Genomic DNA, 15,802 nt, shown 5'->3' with positions numbered 1-15,802 from the left:
ACTCTCAGATTTTGGTCTTTGCACCGGCCTGAAAAAAGCTCATCGCACCGAATTCTACAGGAATCTCAGCCACAATCCACCCAGCGACTTCTGTGAGTAACTCAATATAACACAGGAGCAGCAGCATTCTGATACACTGCTCCAAACCTCCAGCTAAGGAACAGCCAAAAGCATTCATATACAGGGAGCTCCCTCTAGTGGTGGCTGCAGATAGGATCTTATCATGTATCTCTGTATACAGGGAGCTCCCCCTAGTGGTGGCTGCAGACAGGATCTTATCATGTTTCTCTGTATACAGGGAGCTCCCCCTAGTGGTGGCTGCAGACAGGATCTTATCATGTATCTCTGTATACAGGGAGCTCCCCCTAGTGGTGGCTGCAGACAGGATCTTATCATGTATCTCTGTATACAGGGAGCTCCCCCTAATGGTAGCTGCAGACAGGATCTTATCATGTATCTCTGTATACAGGGAGCTCCCCCTAGTGGTGGCTGCAGACAGGATCTTATGTATCTCTGTATACAGGGATCTCCCCCTAGTGGTGGCTGCAGACAGGATCTTATCATGTATCTCTATACAGGGAGCTCCCCCTAGTGGAGGCTGCAGACAGGATTTTATCATGTATCTCTGTATACAGGGAGCTCCCCCTAGTGGTAGCTGCAGACAGGATTTTATCATGTATCTCTGTATACAGGGAGCTCCCCCTAGTGGTGGCTGCAGACAGGATCTTATCATGTATCTCTATACAGGGAGCTCCCCCTAGTGGAGGCTGCAGACAGGATCTTATGTGTCTCTGTATACAGGGAGCTCCCCCTAGTGGTGACTGCAGACAGGATCTTATCATGTATCTCTGTATACAGGGAGCTCCCCCTAGTGGTGGCTGCAGACAGGATCTTATCATGTATCTCTGTATACAGGGAGCTCCCCCTAGTGGTGGCTGCAGACAGGATCTTATCATGTATCTCTGTATACAGGGAGCTCCCCCTAGTGGTGGCTGCAGACAGGATCTTATCATGTATCTCTATACAGGGAGCTCCCCCTAGTGGAGGCTGCAGACAGGATCTTATGTGTCTCTGTATACAGGGAGCTCCCCCTAGTGGTGACTGCAGACAGGATCTTATCATGTATCTCTGTATACAGGGAGCTCCCCCTAGTGGTGGCTGCAGACAGGATCTCATCATGTATCTCTGTATACAGGGAGCTCCCCCTAGTGGTGGCTGCAGACAGGGTCTTATCATGTATCTCTGTATACAGGGAGCTCCCCCTAGTGGTGACTGCAGACAGGATCTTATCATGTATCTCTGTATACAGGGAGCTCCCCCTAGTGGTGGCTGCAGACAGGATCTTATCATGTATCTCTGTATACAGGGAGCTCCCCCTAGTGGTGGCTGCAGACAGGATCTTATCATGTATCTCTGTATACAGGGAGCTCCCCCTAGTGGTGGCTGCAGACAGGATCTTATCATGTATCTCTGTATACAGGGAGCTCCCCCTAGTGGTGGCTGCAGACAGGATCTTATCATGTATCTCTGTATACAGGGAGCTCCCCCTAGTGGTGGCTGCAGACAGGATCTTATCATGTATCTCTGTATACAGGGAGCTCCCCCTAGTGGTGACTGCAGACAGGATCTTATCATGTATCTCTGTATACAGGGAGCTCCCCCTAGTGGTGGCTGCAGACAGGATCTTATCATGTATCTCTGTATACAGGGAGCTCCCCCTAGTGGTGGCAACAGACAGGATCTTATCATGTATTTCTGTATACAGGGAGCTCCCCCTAGTGGTGACTGCAGACAGGACCTTATCATGTATCTCTGTATACAGGGAGCTCCCCCTAGTGGTGACTGCAGACAGGATCTTATCATGTATCTCTGTATACAGGGAGCTCCCCCTAGTGGTGTCTGCAGACAGGATCTTATGTATCTCTGTATACAGGGAGCTCCCCCTAGTGGTGGCTGCAGACAGGATCTTATCATGTATCTCTGTATACAGGGAGCTCCCCCTAGTGGTGGCTGCAGACAGGATCTTATCATGTATCTCTGTATACAGTGAGCTCCCCCTAGTGGTGGCTGCAGACAGGATCTTATCATGTATCTCTGTATACAGGGAGCTCCCCCTAGTGGTGGCTGCAGACAGGATCTTATCATGTATCTCTCTATACAGGGAGCTCCCCCTAGTGGTGGCTGCAGACAGGATCTTATCATGTATCTCTCTATACAGGGAGCTCCCCCTAGTGGTGGCTGCAGACAGGATCTTATCATGTATCTCTGTATACAGGGAGCTCCCCCTAGTGGTGACTGCAGACAGGATCTTATCATGTATCTCTGTTTACAGGGAGCTCCCCCTAGTGGTGGCTGCAGACAGGATCTTATCATGTATCTCTCTATACAGGGAGCTCCCCCTAGTGGTGGCTGCAGACAGGATCTTATCATGTATTTCTGTATACAGGGAGCTCCCCCTAGTGGTGACTGCAGACAGGACCTTATCATGTATCTCTGTATACAGGGAGCTCCCCCTAGTGGTGACTGCAGACAGGATCTTGTCATGTATCTCTGTATACAGGGAGCTCCCCCTAGTGGTGTCTGCAGACAGGATCTTATGTATCTCTGTATACAGTGAGCTCCCCCTAGTGGTGGCTGCAGACAGGATCTTATCATGTATCTCTGTTTACAGGGAGCTCCCCCTAGTGGTGGCTGCAGACAGGATCTTATCATGTATCTCTGTATACAGGGAGCTCCCCCTAGTGGTGGCTGCAGACAGGATCTTATCATGTATCTCTGTATACAGGGAGCTCCCCCTAGTGGTGACTGCAGACAGGATCTTATCATGTATCTCTGTATACAGGGAGCTCCCCCTAGTGGTGGCTGCAGACAGGATCTTATGTATCTCTGTATACAGGGAGCTCCCCCTAGTGGTGGCTGCAGACAGGATCTTATCATGTATCTCTGTATACAGGGAGCTCCCCCTAGTGGTGGCTGCAGACAGGATCTTATGTATCTCTGTATACAGGGAGCTCCCCCTAGCGGTGGCTGCAGACAGGATCTTATCATGTATCTCTGTATACAGGGAGCTCCCCCTAGTGGTGGCTACAGACAGGATCTTATCATGTATCTCTGTATACAGGGATCTCCCCCTAGTGGTGACTGTAGACAGGATCTTATCATGTATCTCTGTATACAGGGAGCTCCCCCTAGTGGTGGCTGCAGACAGGATCTTATCATGTATCTCTGTATACAGGGAGCTCCCCCTAGTGGTGACTGCAGACAGGATCTTATCATGTATCTCTGTATACAGGGAGCTCCCCCTAGTGGTGGCTGCAGACAGGATCTTATCATGTATCTCTGTATACAGGGAGCTCCCCCTAGTGGTGGCTGCAGACAGGATCTTACCATGTATCTCTGTATACAGGGAGCTCCCCCTAGTGGTGGCTGCAGACAGGATCTTATCATGTATCTCTGTATACAGGGAGCTCCCCCTAGTGGTGGCTGCAGACAGGATCTTATCATGTATCTCTGTATACAGGGAGCTCCCTCTAGTGGTGGCTGCTGACAGGATCTTATAATGTATCTCTGTATACAGGGAGCTCCCTCTAGTGGTGGCTGCAGACAGGATCTTATCATGTATCTCTGTATACAGGGAGCTCCCCCTAGTGGTGGCTGCAGACAGGATCTTATCATGTATCTCTGTATACAGGCAGCTCCCCCTAGTGGTGGCTGCAGACAGGATCTTATCATGTATCTCTGTATACAGGGAGCTCCCCCTAGTGGTGACTGCAGACAGGATCTTATCATGTACCTCTGTATACAGGGAGCTCCCCCTAGTGGTGACTGCAGACAGGATCTTATCATGTATCTCTGTATACAGGGAGCTCCCTCTAGTGGTGACTGCAGACAGGATCTTATCATGTATCTCTGTATACAGGGCGCTCCCTCTAGTGGTGGCTGCAGACAGGATCTTATCATGTATCTCTGTATACAGGGAGCTCCCCCTAGTGGTGACTGCAGACAGGATCTTATCATGTATCTCTGTATACAGGGAGCTCCCTCTAGTGGTGGCTGCAGACAGGATCTTATCATGTATCTCTGTATACAGGGAGCTCCCTCTAGTGGTGACTGCAGACAGGATCTTATCATGTATCTCTGTATACAGGGCGCTCCCTCTAGTGGTGGCTGCAGACAGGATCTTATCATGTATCTCTGTATACAGGGAGCTCCCCCTAGTGGTGACTGCAGACAGGATCTTATCATGTATCTCTGTATACAGGGAGCTCCCCCTAGTGGTGACTGCAGACAGGATCTTATCATGTACCTCTGTATACAGGGAGCTCCCCCTAGTGGTGGCTGCAGACAGAATCTTATCATGTATCTCTGTATACAGGGAGCTCCCCCTAGTGGTGGCTGTAGACAGGATCTTATCATGTATTTCTGTATACAGGGAGCTCCCCCTAGTGGTGGCTGCAGACAGGATCTTATCATGTATCTCTGTATACAGGGAGCTCCCCCTAGTGGTGGCTGCAGACAGGATCTTATCATGTATCTCTGTATACAGGGAGCTCCCCCTAGTGGTGGCTGCAGACAGGATCTTATCATGTATCTCTGTATACAGGGAGCTCCCTCTAGTGGTGACTGCACACACGATCTTATCATGTATCTCTGTATACAGGGAGCTCCCCCTAGTGGTGTCTGCAGACAGGATCTTATCATGTATCTCTGTATACAGGGAGCTCCCCCTAGTGGTGTCTGCAGACAGGATCTTATCATGTATCTCTGTATACAGGGAGCTCCCTCTAGTGGTGTCTGCAGACAGGATCTTATCATGTATCTCTGTATACAGGGAGCTCCCTCTAGTGGTGGCTGCAGACAGGATCTTATCATGTATCTCTGTATACAGAGAGCTCCCCCTAGTGGTGTCTGCAGACAGGATCTTATCATGTATCTCTGTATACAGGGAGCTCCCCCTAGTGGTGTCTGCAGACAGGATCTTATCATGTATCTCTGTATACAGGGAGCTCCCCCTAGTGGTGTCTGCAGACAGGATTTTATCATGGATCTCTGTATACAGGGAGCTCCCCCTAGTGGTGGCTGCAGACAGGAGCTTATCATGGATCTCTGTATACAGGGAGCTCCCCCTAGTGGTGGCTGCAGACAGGATCTTATCATGTATCTCTGTATACAGGGAGCTCCCCCTAGTGGTGACTGCAGACAGGATCTTATCATGTATCTCTGTTTACAGGGAGCTCCCCCTAGTGGTGGCTGCAGACAGGATCTTATCATGTATCTCTCTATACAGGGAGCTCCCCCTAGTGGTGGCTGCAGACAGGATCTGATCATGTATCTCTGTATACAGGGAGCTCCCCCTAGTGGTGACTGCAGACAGGATCTTATCATGTATCTCTGTATACAGGGAGCTCCCCCTAGTGGTGACTGCAGACAGGATCTTATCATGTATCTCTGTATACAGGGAGCTCCCCCTAGTGGTGGCTGCAGACAGGATCTTATCATGTATCTCTCTATACAGGGAGCTCCCCCTAGTGGTGGCTGCAGATAGTATATTATATTTCTCTTTTTCTCCAGCTTTTCAGAATATGAACTCCAAGAGGAAAGCCGAGACCTGGAAAAAGAATCGGAGGCAGCTGGTGAGTCTCGCTCTTGTTTTGCACTGTGATGGATTTGTGCTGCGGTTCCTTTGAGGGCTGGGTGTTGTTGTACCCTTCATTCCTCCAGATTTCGGACCCCCATTATATTGAGCGTTTATGGTGTAACCCCCTTTTGTATTCGCTTACAGGCCTATTCTACGGTCGGGACTCCTGACTACATCGCCCCTGAGGTCTTCATGCAGACGGGATACAACAAGCTGTGTGACTGGTGGTCCCTTGGAGTCATTATGTATGAGATGCTGATAGGTACGGACCCCCATAATACACTGCTGGTGTGTGACGTGGCCCCCCACCTTCTCCAGTACGCGGCGCTGTCATAATAAGCCGCACACTCCTCTGTGTTTCGCCTCTCGCAGGATATCCTCCGTTCTGCTCCGAAACCCCACAAGAGACGTATCGGAAAGTGATGACCTGGAAAGAGACCCTCGTGTTTCCTCCGGAGGTTCCAATATCCGAAAAGTCCAAAGACTTAATTCTCAAGTGAGTGTGAGCCGGGGCCACGGGCGAGTGCTGCCCTCCCAAGATAGAGATTTACTATGGGGAATGTCGGGAGTCTATGTATGGCACAAGTGTTAAAGCCTTTATTATCACCTATATAGGTTCTGCACCGACGCCGACAACCGAATCGGTGCAGTTGGAATAGAAGAAATAAAAACTCATCCGTTTTTCGAATGTGTGGACTGGGGACATATCAGGTACAGAGGATCTGCAGCCACCACTAGGGGGAGCTCCCTGTATACAGAGATACATGATAAGCTCCTGTCTACAGCCACCACTAGGGGGAGCTCCCTGTATACAGAGATACATGATAAGCTCCTGTCTACAGCCACCACTAGGGGGAGCTCCCTGTATACAGAGATACATGATAAGCTCCTGTCTACAGCCACCACTAGGGGGAGCTCCCTGTATACAGAGATACATGATAACATCCTGTCTGCAGCCACCACTAGGGGGAGCTCCCTGTATACAGAGATACATAAGATCCTGTCTGCAGTCACCACTAGGGGGAGCTCCCTGTATACAGAGATACATGATAAGCTCCTGTCTACAGCCACCACTAGGGTGAGCTCCCTGTATACAGAGATACATGATAACATCCTGTCTGCAGCCTCCACTAGGGGGAGCTCCCTGTATACAGAGATACATGATAAGATCCTGTCTGCAGCCACCACTAGTGGGAGCGCCCTGTATACAGAGATACATGATAAGGTCCTGTCTGCAGCCACCACTAGGGGGAGCTCCCTGTATACAGAGATACATAAGGTCCTGTTTGCAGCCACCACTAGGGGGAGCTCCCTGTATACAGAGATACATAAGATCCTGTCTGCAGCCACCACTAGGAGGAGCTCCCTGTATACAGAGATATATAAGATCCTGTCTGCAGCCACCACTAGGGGGAACTCCCTGTATACAGAGATATATAAGATCCTGTCTGCAGCCACCACTAGGAGGAGCTCCCTGTATACAGAGATACATAAGATCCTGTCTGCAGCCACCACTAGGGGGAACTCCCTGTATACAGAGATATATAAGATCCTGTCTGCAGCCACCACTAGGGAGAGCTCCCTGTATACAGAGATACATAAGATCCTGTCTGCAGCCACCACTAGGGGGAGCTCCCTGTATACAGAGATACATGATAAGATCCTGTCTGCAGCCACCACTAGGGGGAGCTCCCTGTATACAGAGATACATGATAAGATCCTGTCTGCAGCCACCACTAGAGGGAGCTCCCTGTATACAGAGATACATGATAAGATCCTGTCTGCAGTCACCACTAGGGGGAGCTCCCTGTATACAGAGATACATGATAAGATCCTGTCTGCAGCCACCACTAGGGGGAGCTCCCTGTATACAGAGATACATGATAAGCTCCTGTCTACAGCCACCACTAGGGGGAGCTCCCTGTATACAGAGATACATGATAACATCCTGTCTGCAGCCACCACTAGGGGGAGCTCCCTGTATACAGAGATATATAAGATCCTGTCTGCAGTCACCACTAGGGGGAGCTCCCTGTATACAGAGATACATAAGCTCCTGTCTACAGCCACCACTAGGGGGAGCTCCCTGTATACAGAGATACATGATAACATCCTGTCTGCAGCCTCCACTAGGGGGAGCTCCCTGTATACAGAGATACATGATAAGATCCTGTCTGCAGCCACCACTAGTGGGAGCGCCCTGTATACAGAGATACATGATAAGGTCCTGTCTGCAGCCACCACTAGGGGGAGCTCCCTGTATACAGAGATACATAAGGTCCTGTTTGCAGCCACCACTAGGGGGAGCTCCCTGTATACAGAGATACATAAGATCCTGTCTGCAGCCACCACTAGGGGGAGCTCCCTGTATACAGAGATATATAAGATCCTGTCTGCAGCCACCACTAGGGAGAGCTCCCTGTATACAGAGATACATAAGATCCTGTCTGCAGCCACCACTAGGGGGAGCTCCCTGTATACAGAGATACATGATAAGATCCTGTCTGCAGCCACCACTAGGGGGAGCTCCCTGTATACAGAGATACATGATAAGATCCTGTCTGCAGCCACCACTAGAGGGAGCTCCCTGTATACAGAGATACATGATAAGATCCTGTCTGCAGCCACCACTAGGGGGAGCTCCCTGTATACAGAGATACATGATAAGATCCTGTCTGCAGTCACCACTAGGGGGAGCTCCCTGTATACAGAGATACATGATAAGATCCTGTCTGCAGCCACCACTAGGGGGAGCTCCCTGTATACAGAGATACATGATAAGATTCTGTCTGCAGCCACCACTAGGGGGAGCTCCCTGTATACAGAGATACATAAGATCCTGTCTGCAGCCACCACTAGGGGGAGCTCCCTGTATACAGAGATACATGATAAGATCCTGTCTGCAGCCACCACTAGGGGGAGCTCCCTGTATACAGAGATACATGATAATATCCTGTCTGCAGCCACCACTAGGGGGAGCTCCCTGTATACAGAGATACATGATAAGATCCTGTCTGCAGCCACCACTAGGGGGAGCTCCCTGTATACAGAGATACATGATAAGATCCTGTCTGCAGCCACCACTAGGGGGAGCTCCCTGTATACAGAGATACATGATAATATCCTGTCTGCAGCCACCACTAGGGGGAGCTCCCTGTATACAGAGATACATGATAATATCCTGTCTGCAGCCACCACTAGGGGGAGCTCCCTGTATACAGAGATACATGATAAGATCCTGTCTGCAGCCACCACTAGAGGGAGCTCCCTGTATACAGAGATACATGATAAGATCCTGTCTGCAGCCACCACTAGGGGGAGCTCCCTGTATACAGAGATACATGATAAGATCCTGTCTGCAGTCACCACTAGGGGGAGCTCCCTGTATACAGAGATACATGATAAGATCCTGTCTGCAGCCACCACTAGGGGGAGCTCCCTGTATACAGAGATACATGATAAGATTCTGTCTGCAGCCACCACTAGGGGGAGCTCCCTGTATACAGAGATACATGATAAGATCCTGTCTGCAGCCACCACTAGGGGGAGCTCCCTGTATACAGAGATACATGATAAGATCCTGTCTGCAGCCACCACTAGGGGGAGCTCCCTGTATACAGAGATACATGATAATATCCTGTCTGCAGCCACCACTAGGGGGAGCTCCCTGTATACAGAGATACATGATAAGATCCTGTCTGCAGCCACCACTAGGGGGAGCTCCCTGTATACAGAGATACATGATAAGATCCTGTCTGCAGCCACCACTAGGGGGAGCTCCCTGTATACAGAGATACATGATAATATCCTGTCTGCAGCCACCACTAGGGGGAGCTCCCTGTATACAGAGATACATGATAAGATCCTGTCTGCAGCCACCACTAGAGTGAGCTCCCTGTATACAGAGATACATGATAAGATCCTGTCTGCAGCCACCACTAGGGGGAGCTCCCTGTATACTGAGATACATGATAAGATCCTGTCTGCAGTCACCACTAGAGGGAGCTCCCTGTATACACAGATACATAAGACTCTGTATACACAGTTATACATTTTTCCCTGCGGTCTCATGTTCAGTCTTTCTCATGTTGCGGATGTAGGGAGAGACCGGCAGCGATCAACATTGAGATAAAGAGCATTGATGATACGTCCAACTTTGATGAGTTCCCAGAATCGGATATTTTGCAGCCAGGTAAGTGTAAGTATAGACCACACCGCACATTTCTGGCCTCATCTATCCTTTTATTTAAAGCTTTTGTCTGGGGATGACTTATTGATTGCTCTTTCCTTCTGCCACTTCTTTATTTTCTTGCCCTCTTTGCCTGCCGCCTGATTTTCCTGCCACCACCTCGCTCTCTTTACTCTTTGTCCACCATCCGTCTCTCTAGCTCTCGTTGCCTGCCACTGCCTCATTCGCTTGCTCTTTGTCCATCCTCCCTCACTTGCTCTTTGTCCTCCCTCCCTCACTTGCTCTTTGTCCGCCGCCCCTCCCTCGCTTGCTCTTTGTCCGCCGCCCCTCCCTCGCTTGCTCTTTGTCCGCCGCCCCTCCCTCGCTTGCTCTTTGTCCGCCGCCCCTCCCTCGCTTGCTCTTTGTCCGCCGCTCCTCCCTCGCTTGCTCTTTGTCCTCCCTCCCTCGCTTGCTCTTTGTCCGCCGCCCCTCCCTCGCTTGCTCTTTGTCCTCCCTCCCTCGCTTGCTCTTTGTCCGCCGCCCCTCCCTCGCTTGCTCTTTGTCCGCCGCCCCTCCCTCGCTTGCTTTGTCCGCCGCCCCTCCCTCGCTTGCTCTTTGTCCGCCGCCCCTCCCTCGCTTGCTCTTTGTCCGCCGCCCCTCCCTCGCTTGCTCTTTGTCCGCCGCCCCTCCCTCGCTTGCTCTTTGTCCGCCGCCCCTCCCTCGCTTGCTCTTTGTCCGCCGCCCCTCCCTCGCTTGCTCTTTGTCCGCCGCCCCTCCCTCGCTTGCTCTTTGTCCGCCGCCCCTCCCTCGCTTGCTCTTTGTCCGCCGCCCCTCCCTCGCTTGCTCTTTGTCCGCCGCCCCTCCCTCGCTTGCTCTTTGTCCGCCGCCCCTCCCTCGCTTGCTCTTTGTCCGCCGCCCCTCCCTCGCTTGCTCTTTGTCCGCCGCCCCTCCCTCGCTTGCTCTTTGTCCGCCGCCCCTCCCTCGCTTGCTCTTTGTCCGCCGCCCCTCCCTCGCTTGCTCTTTGTCCGCCGCCCCTCCCTCGCTTGCTCTTTGTCCGCCGCCCCTCCCCCGCTTGCTCTTTGTCCGCCGCCCCTCCCCCGCTGGCTCTTTGTCCGCCGCCCCTCCCTCGCTGGCTCTTTGTCCGCCGCCCCTCCCTCGCTTTTACTTGTCACTTTCTCCTTCTTTTACATGTTTAGATTTTGAAGCGTTTTTCTCTTTCGCCTCTTTAGTGCCAAACACGACGGAGCCGGACTACAAATCCAAGGACTGGGTTTTCCTAAACTACACCTACAAGCGGTTCGAGGGGCTGACTCAGCGCGGCTCCATCCCCTCCTACATGAAGTCCGGAAAGTTATGAGCATCATCTGCTGCTTCTTATTGACTCAAGGAGAAAATGAGACAAAACACTGCAGATTCTCAGGTCTCCGGGATCTGGGACTCGGCCGCCGCCATCTGCGCAGGACTGGAGCGGACCCCCAGGAAATTCTGCAGGCCTAGGATTTCTCGCAGGATGGCGGAGACCACCGGACACTTCCAATTCCCACCTTTTTATATTTATGTTGTGAGGGTCCCTGCGCTCACCCCGGGGGGCTTCACACTTTTCTTTTATTTCTATTCTTTTGAATGTGAGACCCCCGGAGCTACAATCCACCGCGGATCTGATGACGACCGTCCTATGACGGGATTATAGGGATCGTAGGGACTGTGTTTGTTTTAAAGGGGCAGCTGCCGGTCAGTGACGAAACCATAAATTTCATTATTGCTACTTTTTTTTTTTTTTTTTGTTTCTAATTTTATGATTATTTATTCTCCGCTCTGATTTTTAATCTTTGTTTCTTTTCCAATGTCGGGGTCTTGTCATTTATGTGCAGAGGTCGGGAACAAAACTGATTTTTTATATATATATAATGGCTGAGGGTTTGTTACAATTGTCTCCCGACACTAGTCATCGCCTGAATAGTTGTCACAGCGGAGGGTTTGTTACTATGTACCAGTCTGGGTGCCAGGGTCAGACATTCAAAGGGCATTGTGTATAGACCAGAGGTCAGAAATCTGCTGCACTCCTCATTTTTGGAAACTACAACTCCCAGCATGCACCGATGGTGAACTAAAACTTCTTTGCATCCAAAGGCTTTCACTAACTGCAAACAAATCTTTTTTTTTTTTAAATTAAATAATTGCCTGCAGCCACCACTAGAGGGAGCTCACTACATCCAGATTATACAGCCACCACTAGAGGGAGCTCACTACATACAGATTTATACAGCCACCACTAGAGGGAGCTCACTACATACAGATTTATACAGCCACCACTAGAGGAAGCTCACTACATACAGATTTATACAGTCACCACTAGAGGGAGCTCACTACATACAGATTTATACAGCCACCACTAGAGGGAGCTCACTACATACAGATTTATACATCCACCACTAGAGGGAGCTCACTACATACAGATTTATACAGCCACCACTAGAGGGAGCTCACTATATACAGATTATACAGTCACCATCAGAGGGAGCTCACTACATACAGATTTATACAGCCACCACTAGAGGGAGCTCACTATATACAGATTATACAGTCACCATCAGAGGGAGCTCACTACATACAGATTTATACAGCCACCACTAGAGGGAGCTCACTACATACAGATTTATACAGCCACCACTAGAGGGAGCTCACTACATACAGATTTATACAGTCACCACTAGAGGGAGCTCACTACATACAGATTTATACAGCCACCACTAGAGGGAGCTCACTATATACAGATTATACAGTCACCATCAGAGGGAGCTCACTACATACAGATTTATACAGCCACCACTAGAGGGAGCTCACTACATACAGATTTATACAGCCACCACTAGAGGGGGCTCACTACATACAGATTATACAGCCACCACTAGAGGGAGCTCACTACATACAGATTTATACAGCCACCACTAGAGGGAGCTCACTACATACAGATTTATACAGCCACCACTAGAGGGAGCTCACTACATACAGATTATACAGCCACCACTAGAGGGCGCTCACTACATACAGATTATACAGCCACCACTAGAGGGAGCTCACTACATACAGATTTATACATCCACCACTAGAGGGAGCTCACTACATACAGATTTATACAGCCACCACTAGAGGGAGCTCACTACATACAGATTTATACAGCCACCACTAGAGGGAGCTCACTACATACAGATTTATACAGCCACCACTAGAGGGAGCTCACTACATACAGATTATACAGCCACCACTAGAGGGAGCTCACTACATACAGATTTATACAGCCACCACTAGAGGAAGCTCAGTACATACAGATTTATACAGCCACCACTAGAGGAAGCTCACTACATACAGATTATACAGCCACCACTAGAGGGAGCTCATTACATACAGATTATACAGTCACCACTAGAGGGAGCTCACTACATACAGATTTATACAGCCACCACTAGAGGGAGCTCATTACATACAGATTATACAGTCACCACTAGAGGGGGCTCACTACATACATATTTATACAGCCACCACTAGAGGGAGCTCACTACATACAGATGTATACAGCCACTACTAGAGGGAGCCACTACATACAGATTTATACAGCCACCACTAGAGGGCGCTCACTACATACAGATTTATACAGCCACCACTACAGGGAGCTCACTACATACAGATTATACAGCCACTACTAGAGGGAGCTCACTACATACAGATTATACAGCCACCACTAGAGGGAGCTCACTACATACAGATTATACAGCCACTACTAGAGGGAGCGCACTACATACAGATTTATACAGTCTCCACTAGAGGGAGCTCACTACATACAGATTATACAGCCACCACTAGAGGGAGCTCACTACATACAGATTATACCCGCCACCACTAGAGGGAGCTCACTACATACAGATGTATACAGTCACCACTAGAGGGAGCTCACTACATACAGATTATACAGCCACCACTAGAGGGAGCTCACTACATACAGATGTATACAGCCACCACTAGAGGGAGCTCACTACATACAGATTTATACAGCCACCACTAGAGGGAGCTCACTACATACAGATTTATACAGCTACCACTAGAGGGAACTCCCTGTATAAGGAATATGATGCAATACAGTATGATGGCTCAGTGGTTACCACTGTTTGCACTGCTGGATGCATATCCCACCAACATCTGCAAAGGGTTTGTAGGTTTCACCCGTGTTTTGTGCGGGTTTCCTCCGGGTTCTCTGGTTCCTGCCACACTTCAAAGTCATACTGATAGGAAATTTAGATTGTAAGCCCTTGTGGTGACAGTGATGCTAATGTCTGTAAACTGCTGTGGAATTAATGGCTCTATTTCAGCAGGTAAAAATAAATCAGGAGTTCATTTTATTGAACTCGATAGAAGCTGTATGAAGGACTGTTGTGAGCTCCCTCTAGTGGTGGCTGTGTAAATGACTGTGCTGTGAGCTCCTCTAGTGGTGGCTGTGTAAATGACTGTGCTGTGAGCTCCTCTAGTGGTGGCTGTGTAAATGACTGTGCTGTGAGCTCCCTCTAGTGGTGGCTGTATAAATCTGTATGTAGTGAGCTCCCTCTAGTGGTGGCTGTATAAATCTGTATGTAGTGAGCTCCCTCTAGTGGTGCTATATGTATGACACTGCTGTGAGCTCCCTCTAGTGGTGCTATATGTATGACACTGCTGTGAGCTCCCTCTAGTGGTGCTATATGTATGACACTGCTGTGAGCTCCCTCTAGTGGTGCTGTATGTATGACACTGCTGTGAGCTCCCTCTAGTGGTGCTATATGTATGACACTGCTGTGAGCTCCCTCTAGTGGTGCTATATGTATGACACTGCTGTGAGCTCCCTCTAGTGGTGCTATATGTATGACACTGCTGTGAGCTCCCTCTAGTGGTGCTATATGTATGACACTGCTGTGAGCTCCCTCTAGTGGTGCTATATGTATGACACTGCTGTGAGCTCCCTCTAGTGGTGCTATATGTATGACACTGCTGTGAGCTCCCTCTAGTGGTGCTATATGTATGACACTGCTGTGAGCTCCCTCTAGTGGTGGCTGCAGGTAGGTGCTTGATCATTGTTCCTGGGTCAGTGATGTTCCTCCCACTCCAGACGCTATACTGTATCGGGTAGCCTCCCCGTGCCCTGCTCTATGGCAGATATGACCCTGATTGCGGCTCTCTGCTGCCCTGTATCCAGTGGGGTAGTGATCGCCTCTTTTGGGAATATAAAGGTGATTTCAGTTAAGCAGCCATGTTTATGCAATAAACCCAGCTAATACTAATAAAGATGTTTTCTGAGAGCTGCCTGGGGTCTTGTCTGTATTCACGCTCCTGTGTATAGTCTGTAACACTGTGTCTGGTGTCTACAAGAGGGCGCTGTGGTAGCAGGCGTCTCCGGAGCCGGCCTGTGCTGGCTCCTGTAACTCTCCGGCTTACGTGTCCTATCTGCTCACAATGTCATGGTGCCAGTCACCAGCTCGTGTCCTGCTGCGGAGCACGGGTGGAGTCTGCTCCAAACTCTCCAGGCAGGGACAGGATCATTTTATATTCCAGAACCTTACCCTCCTGCTCTGCCCGGGCACGCATCACCTCAATGCCTGGCATCTGTATGTAAAGCAGAGGGTGGAGCCCATCACCAGCGGCACTCACTATTCTGCTGCTGCAGTCACTGTGTACATACATTACATTACTGATCCTGAGTTACCTCCTGTATTATACTCCAGAGCTGCACTCACTCTTCTGCTGGTGCAGTCACTGTGTACATACATTACATTACTGATCCTGAGTTACCTCCTGTATTATCCTCCAGAGCTGCACTCACTATTCTGCTGGTGCAGTCACTGTGTACATACATTACATTACTGATCCTGAGTTACCTCCTGTATTATACTCCAGAGCTGCACTCACTATTCTGCTGCTGCAGTCACTGTGTACATACATTACATTACTGATCCTGAGTTACCTCCTGTATTATC

At 49.8% G+C, this 15,802-nt stretch overlaps 1 protein-coding gene across 2 annotated transcripts in view; it reads left to right on the top strand.

Annotated features, from left to right (window-relative positions):
* Positions 1 to 15,127, top strand: part of LOC142302582 (serine/threonine-protein kinase 38-like) — a 33,087-nt gene extending 17,960 nt beyond the window's left edge. The window contains exons 8-14 of one of the 2 annotated variants that reach the window (XM_075343685.1): positions 1 to 92; positions 5,572 to 5,633; positions 5,783 to 5,900; positions 6,011 to 6,134; positions 6,254 to 6,349; positions 9,739 to 9,830; positions 11,036 to 15,127. The exon at positions 1 to 92 is cut by the window's left edge and continues 11 nt beyond it. In XM_075343685.1, the coding sequence (XP_075199800.1) occupies positions 1 to 92; positions 5,572 to 5,633; positions 5,783 to 5,900; positions 6,011 to 6,134; positions 6,254 to 6,349; positions 9,739 to 9,830; positions 11,036 to 11,163 (712 nt within the window). In that variant the 3' untranslated portion in view covers positions 11,164 to 15,127. Of the gene's footprint in view, positions 93 to 5,571; positions 5,634 to 5,782; positions 5,901 to 6,010; positions 6,135 to 6,253; positions 6,350 to 9,738; positions 9,837 to 11,035 lie in introns of both variants that reach the window. The other variant, XM_075343684.1, reaches the window with a different exon arrangement.
* The last annotated feature ends 675 nt before the right edge of the window (positions 15,128 to 15,802 follow it).

This window comes from Anomaloglossus baeobatrachus, chromosome 4 (genome assembly GCF_048569485.1).
Source record: "Anomaloglossus baeobatrachus isolate aAnoBae1 chromosome 4, aAnoBae1.hap1, whole genome shotgun sequence".
NCBI lineage: Eukaryota > Metazoa > Chordata > Amphibia > Anura > Aromobatidae > Anomaloglossus > Anomaloglossus baeobatrachus.
Note: the sequence above shows the minus strand (reverse complement) of the source record. Positions and strands in the feature narration are given on the sequence as shown.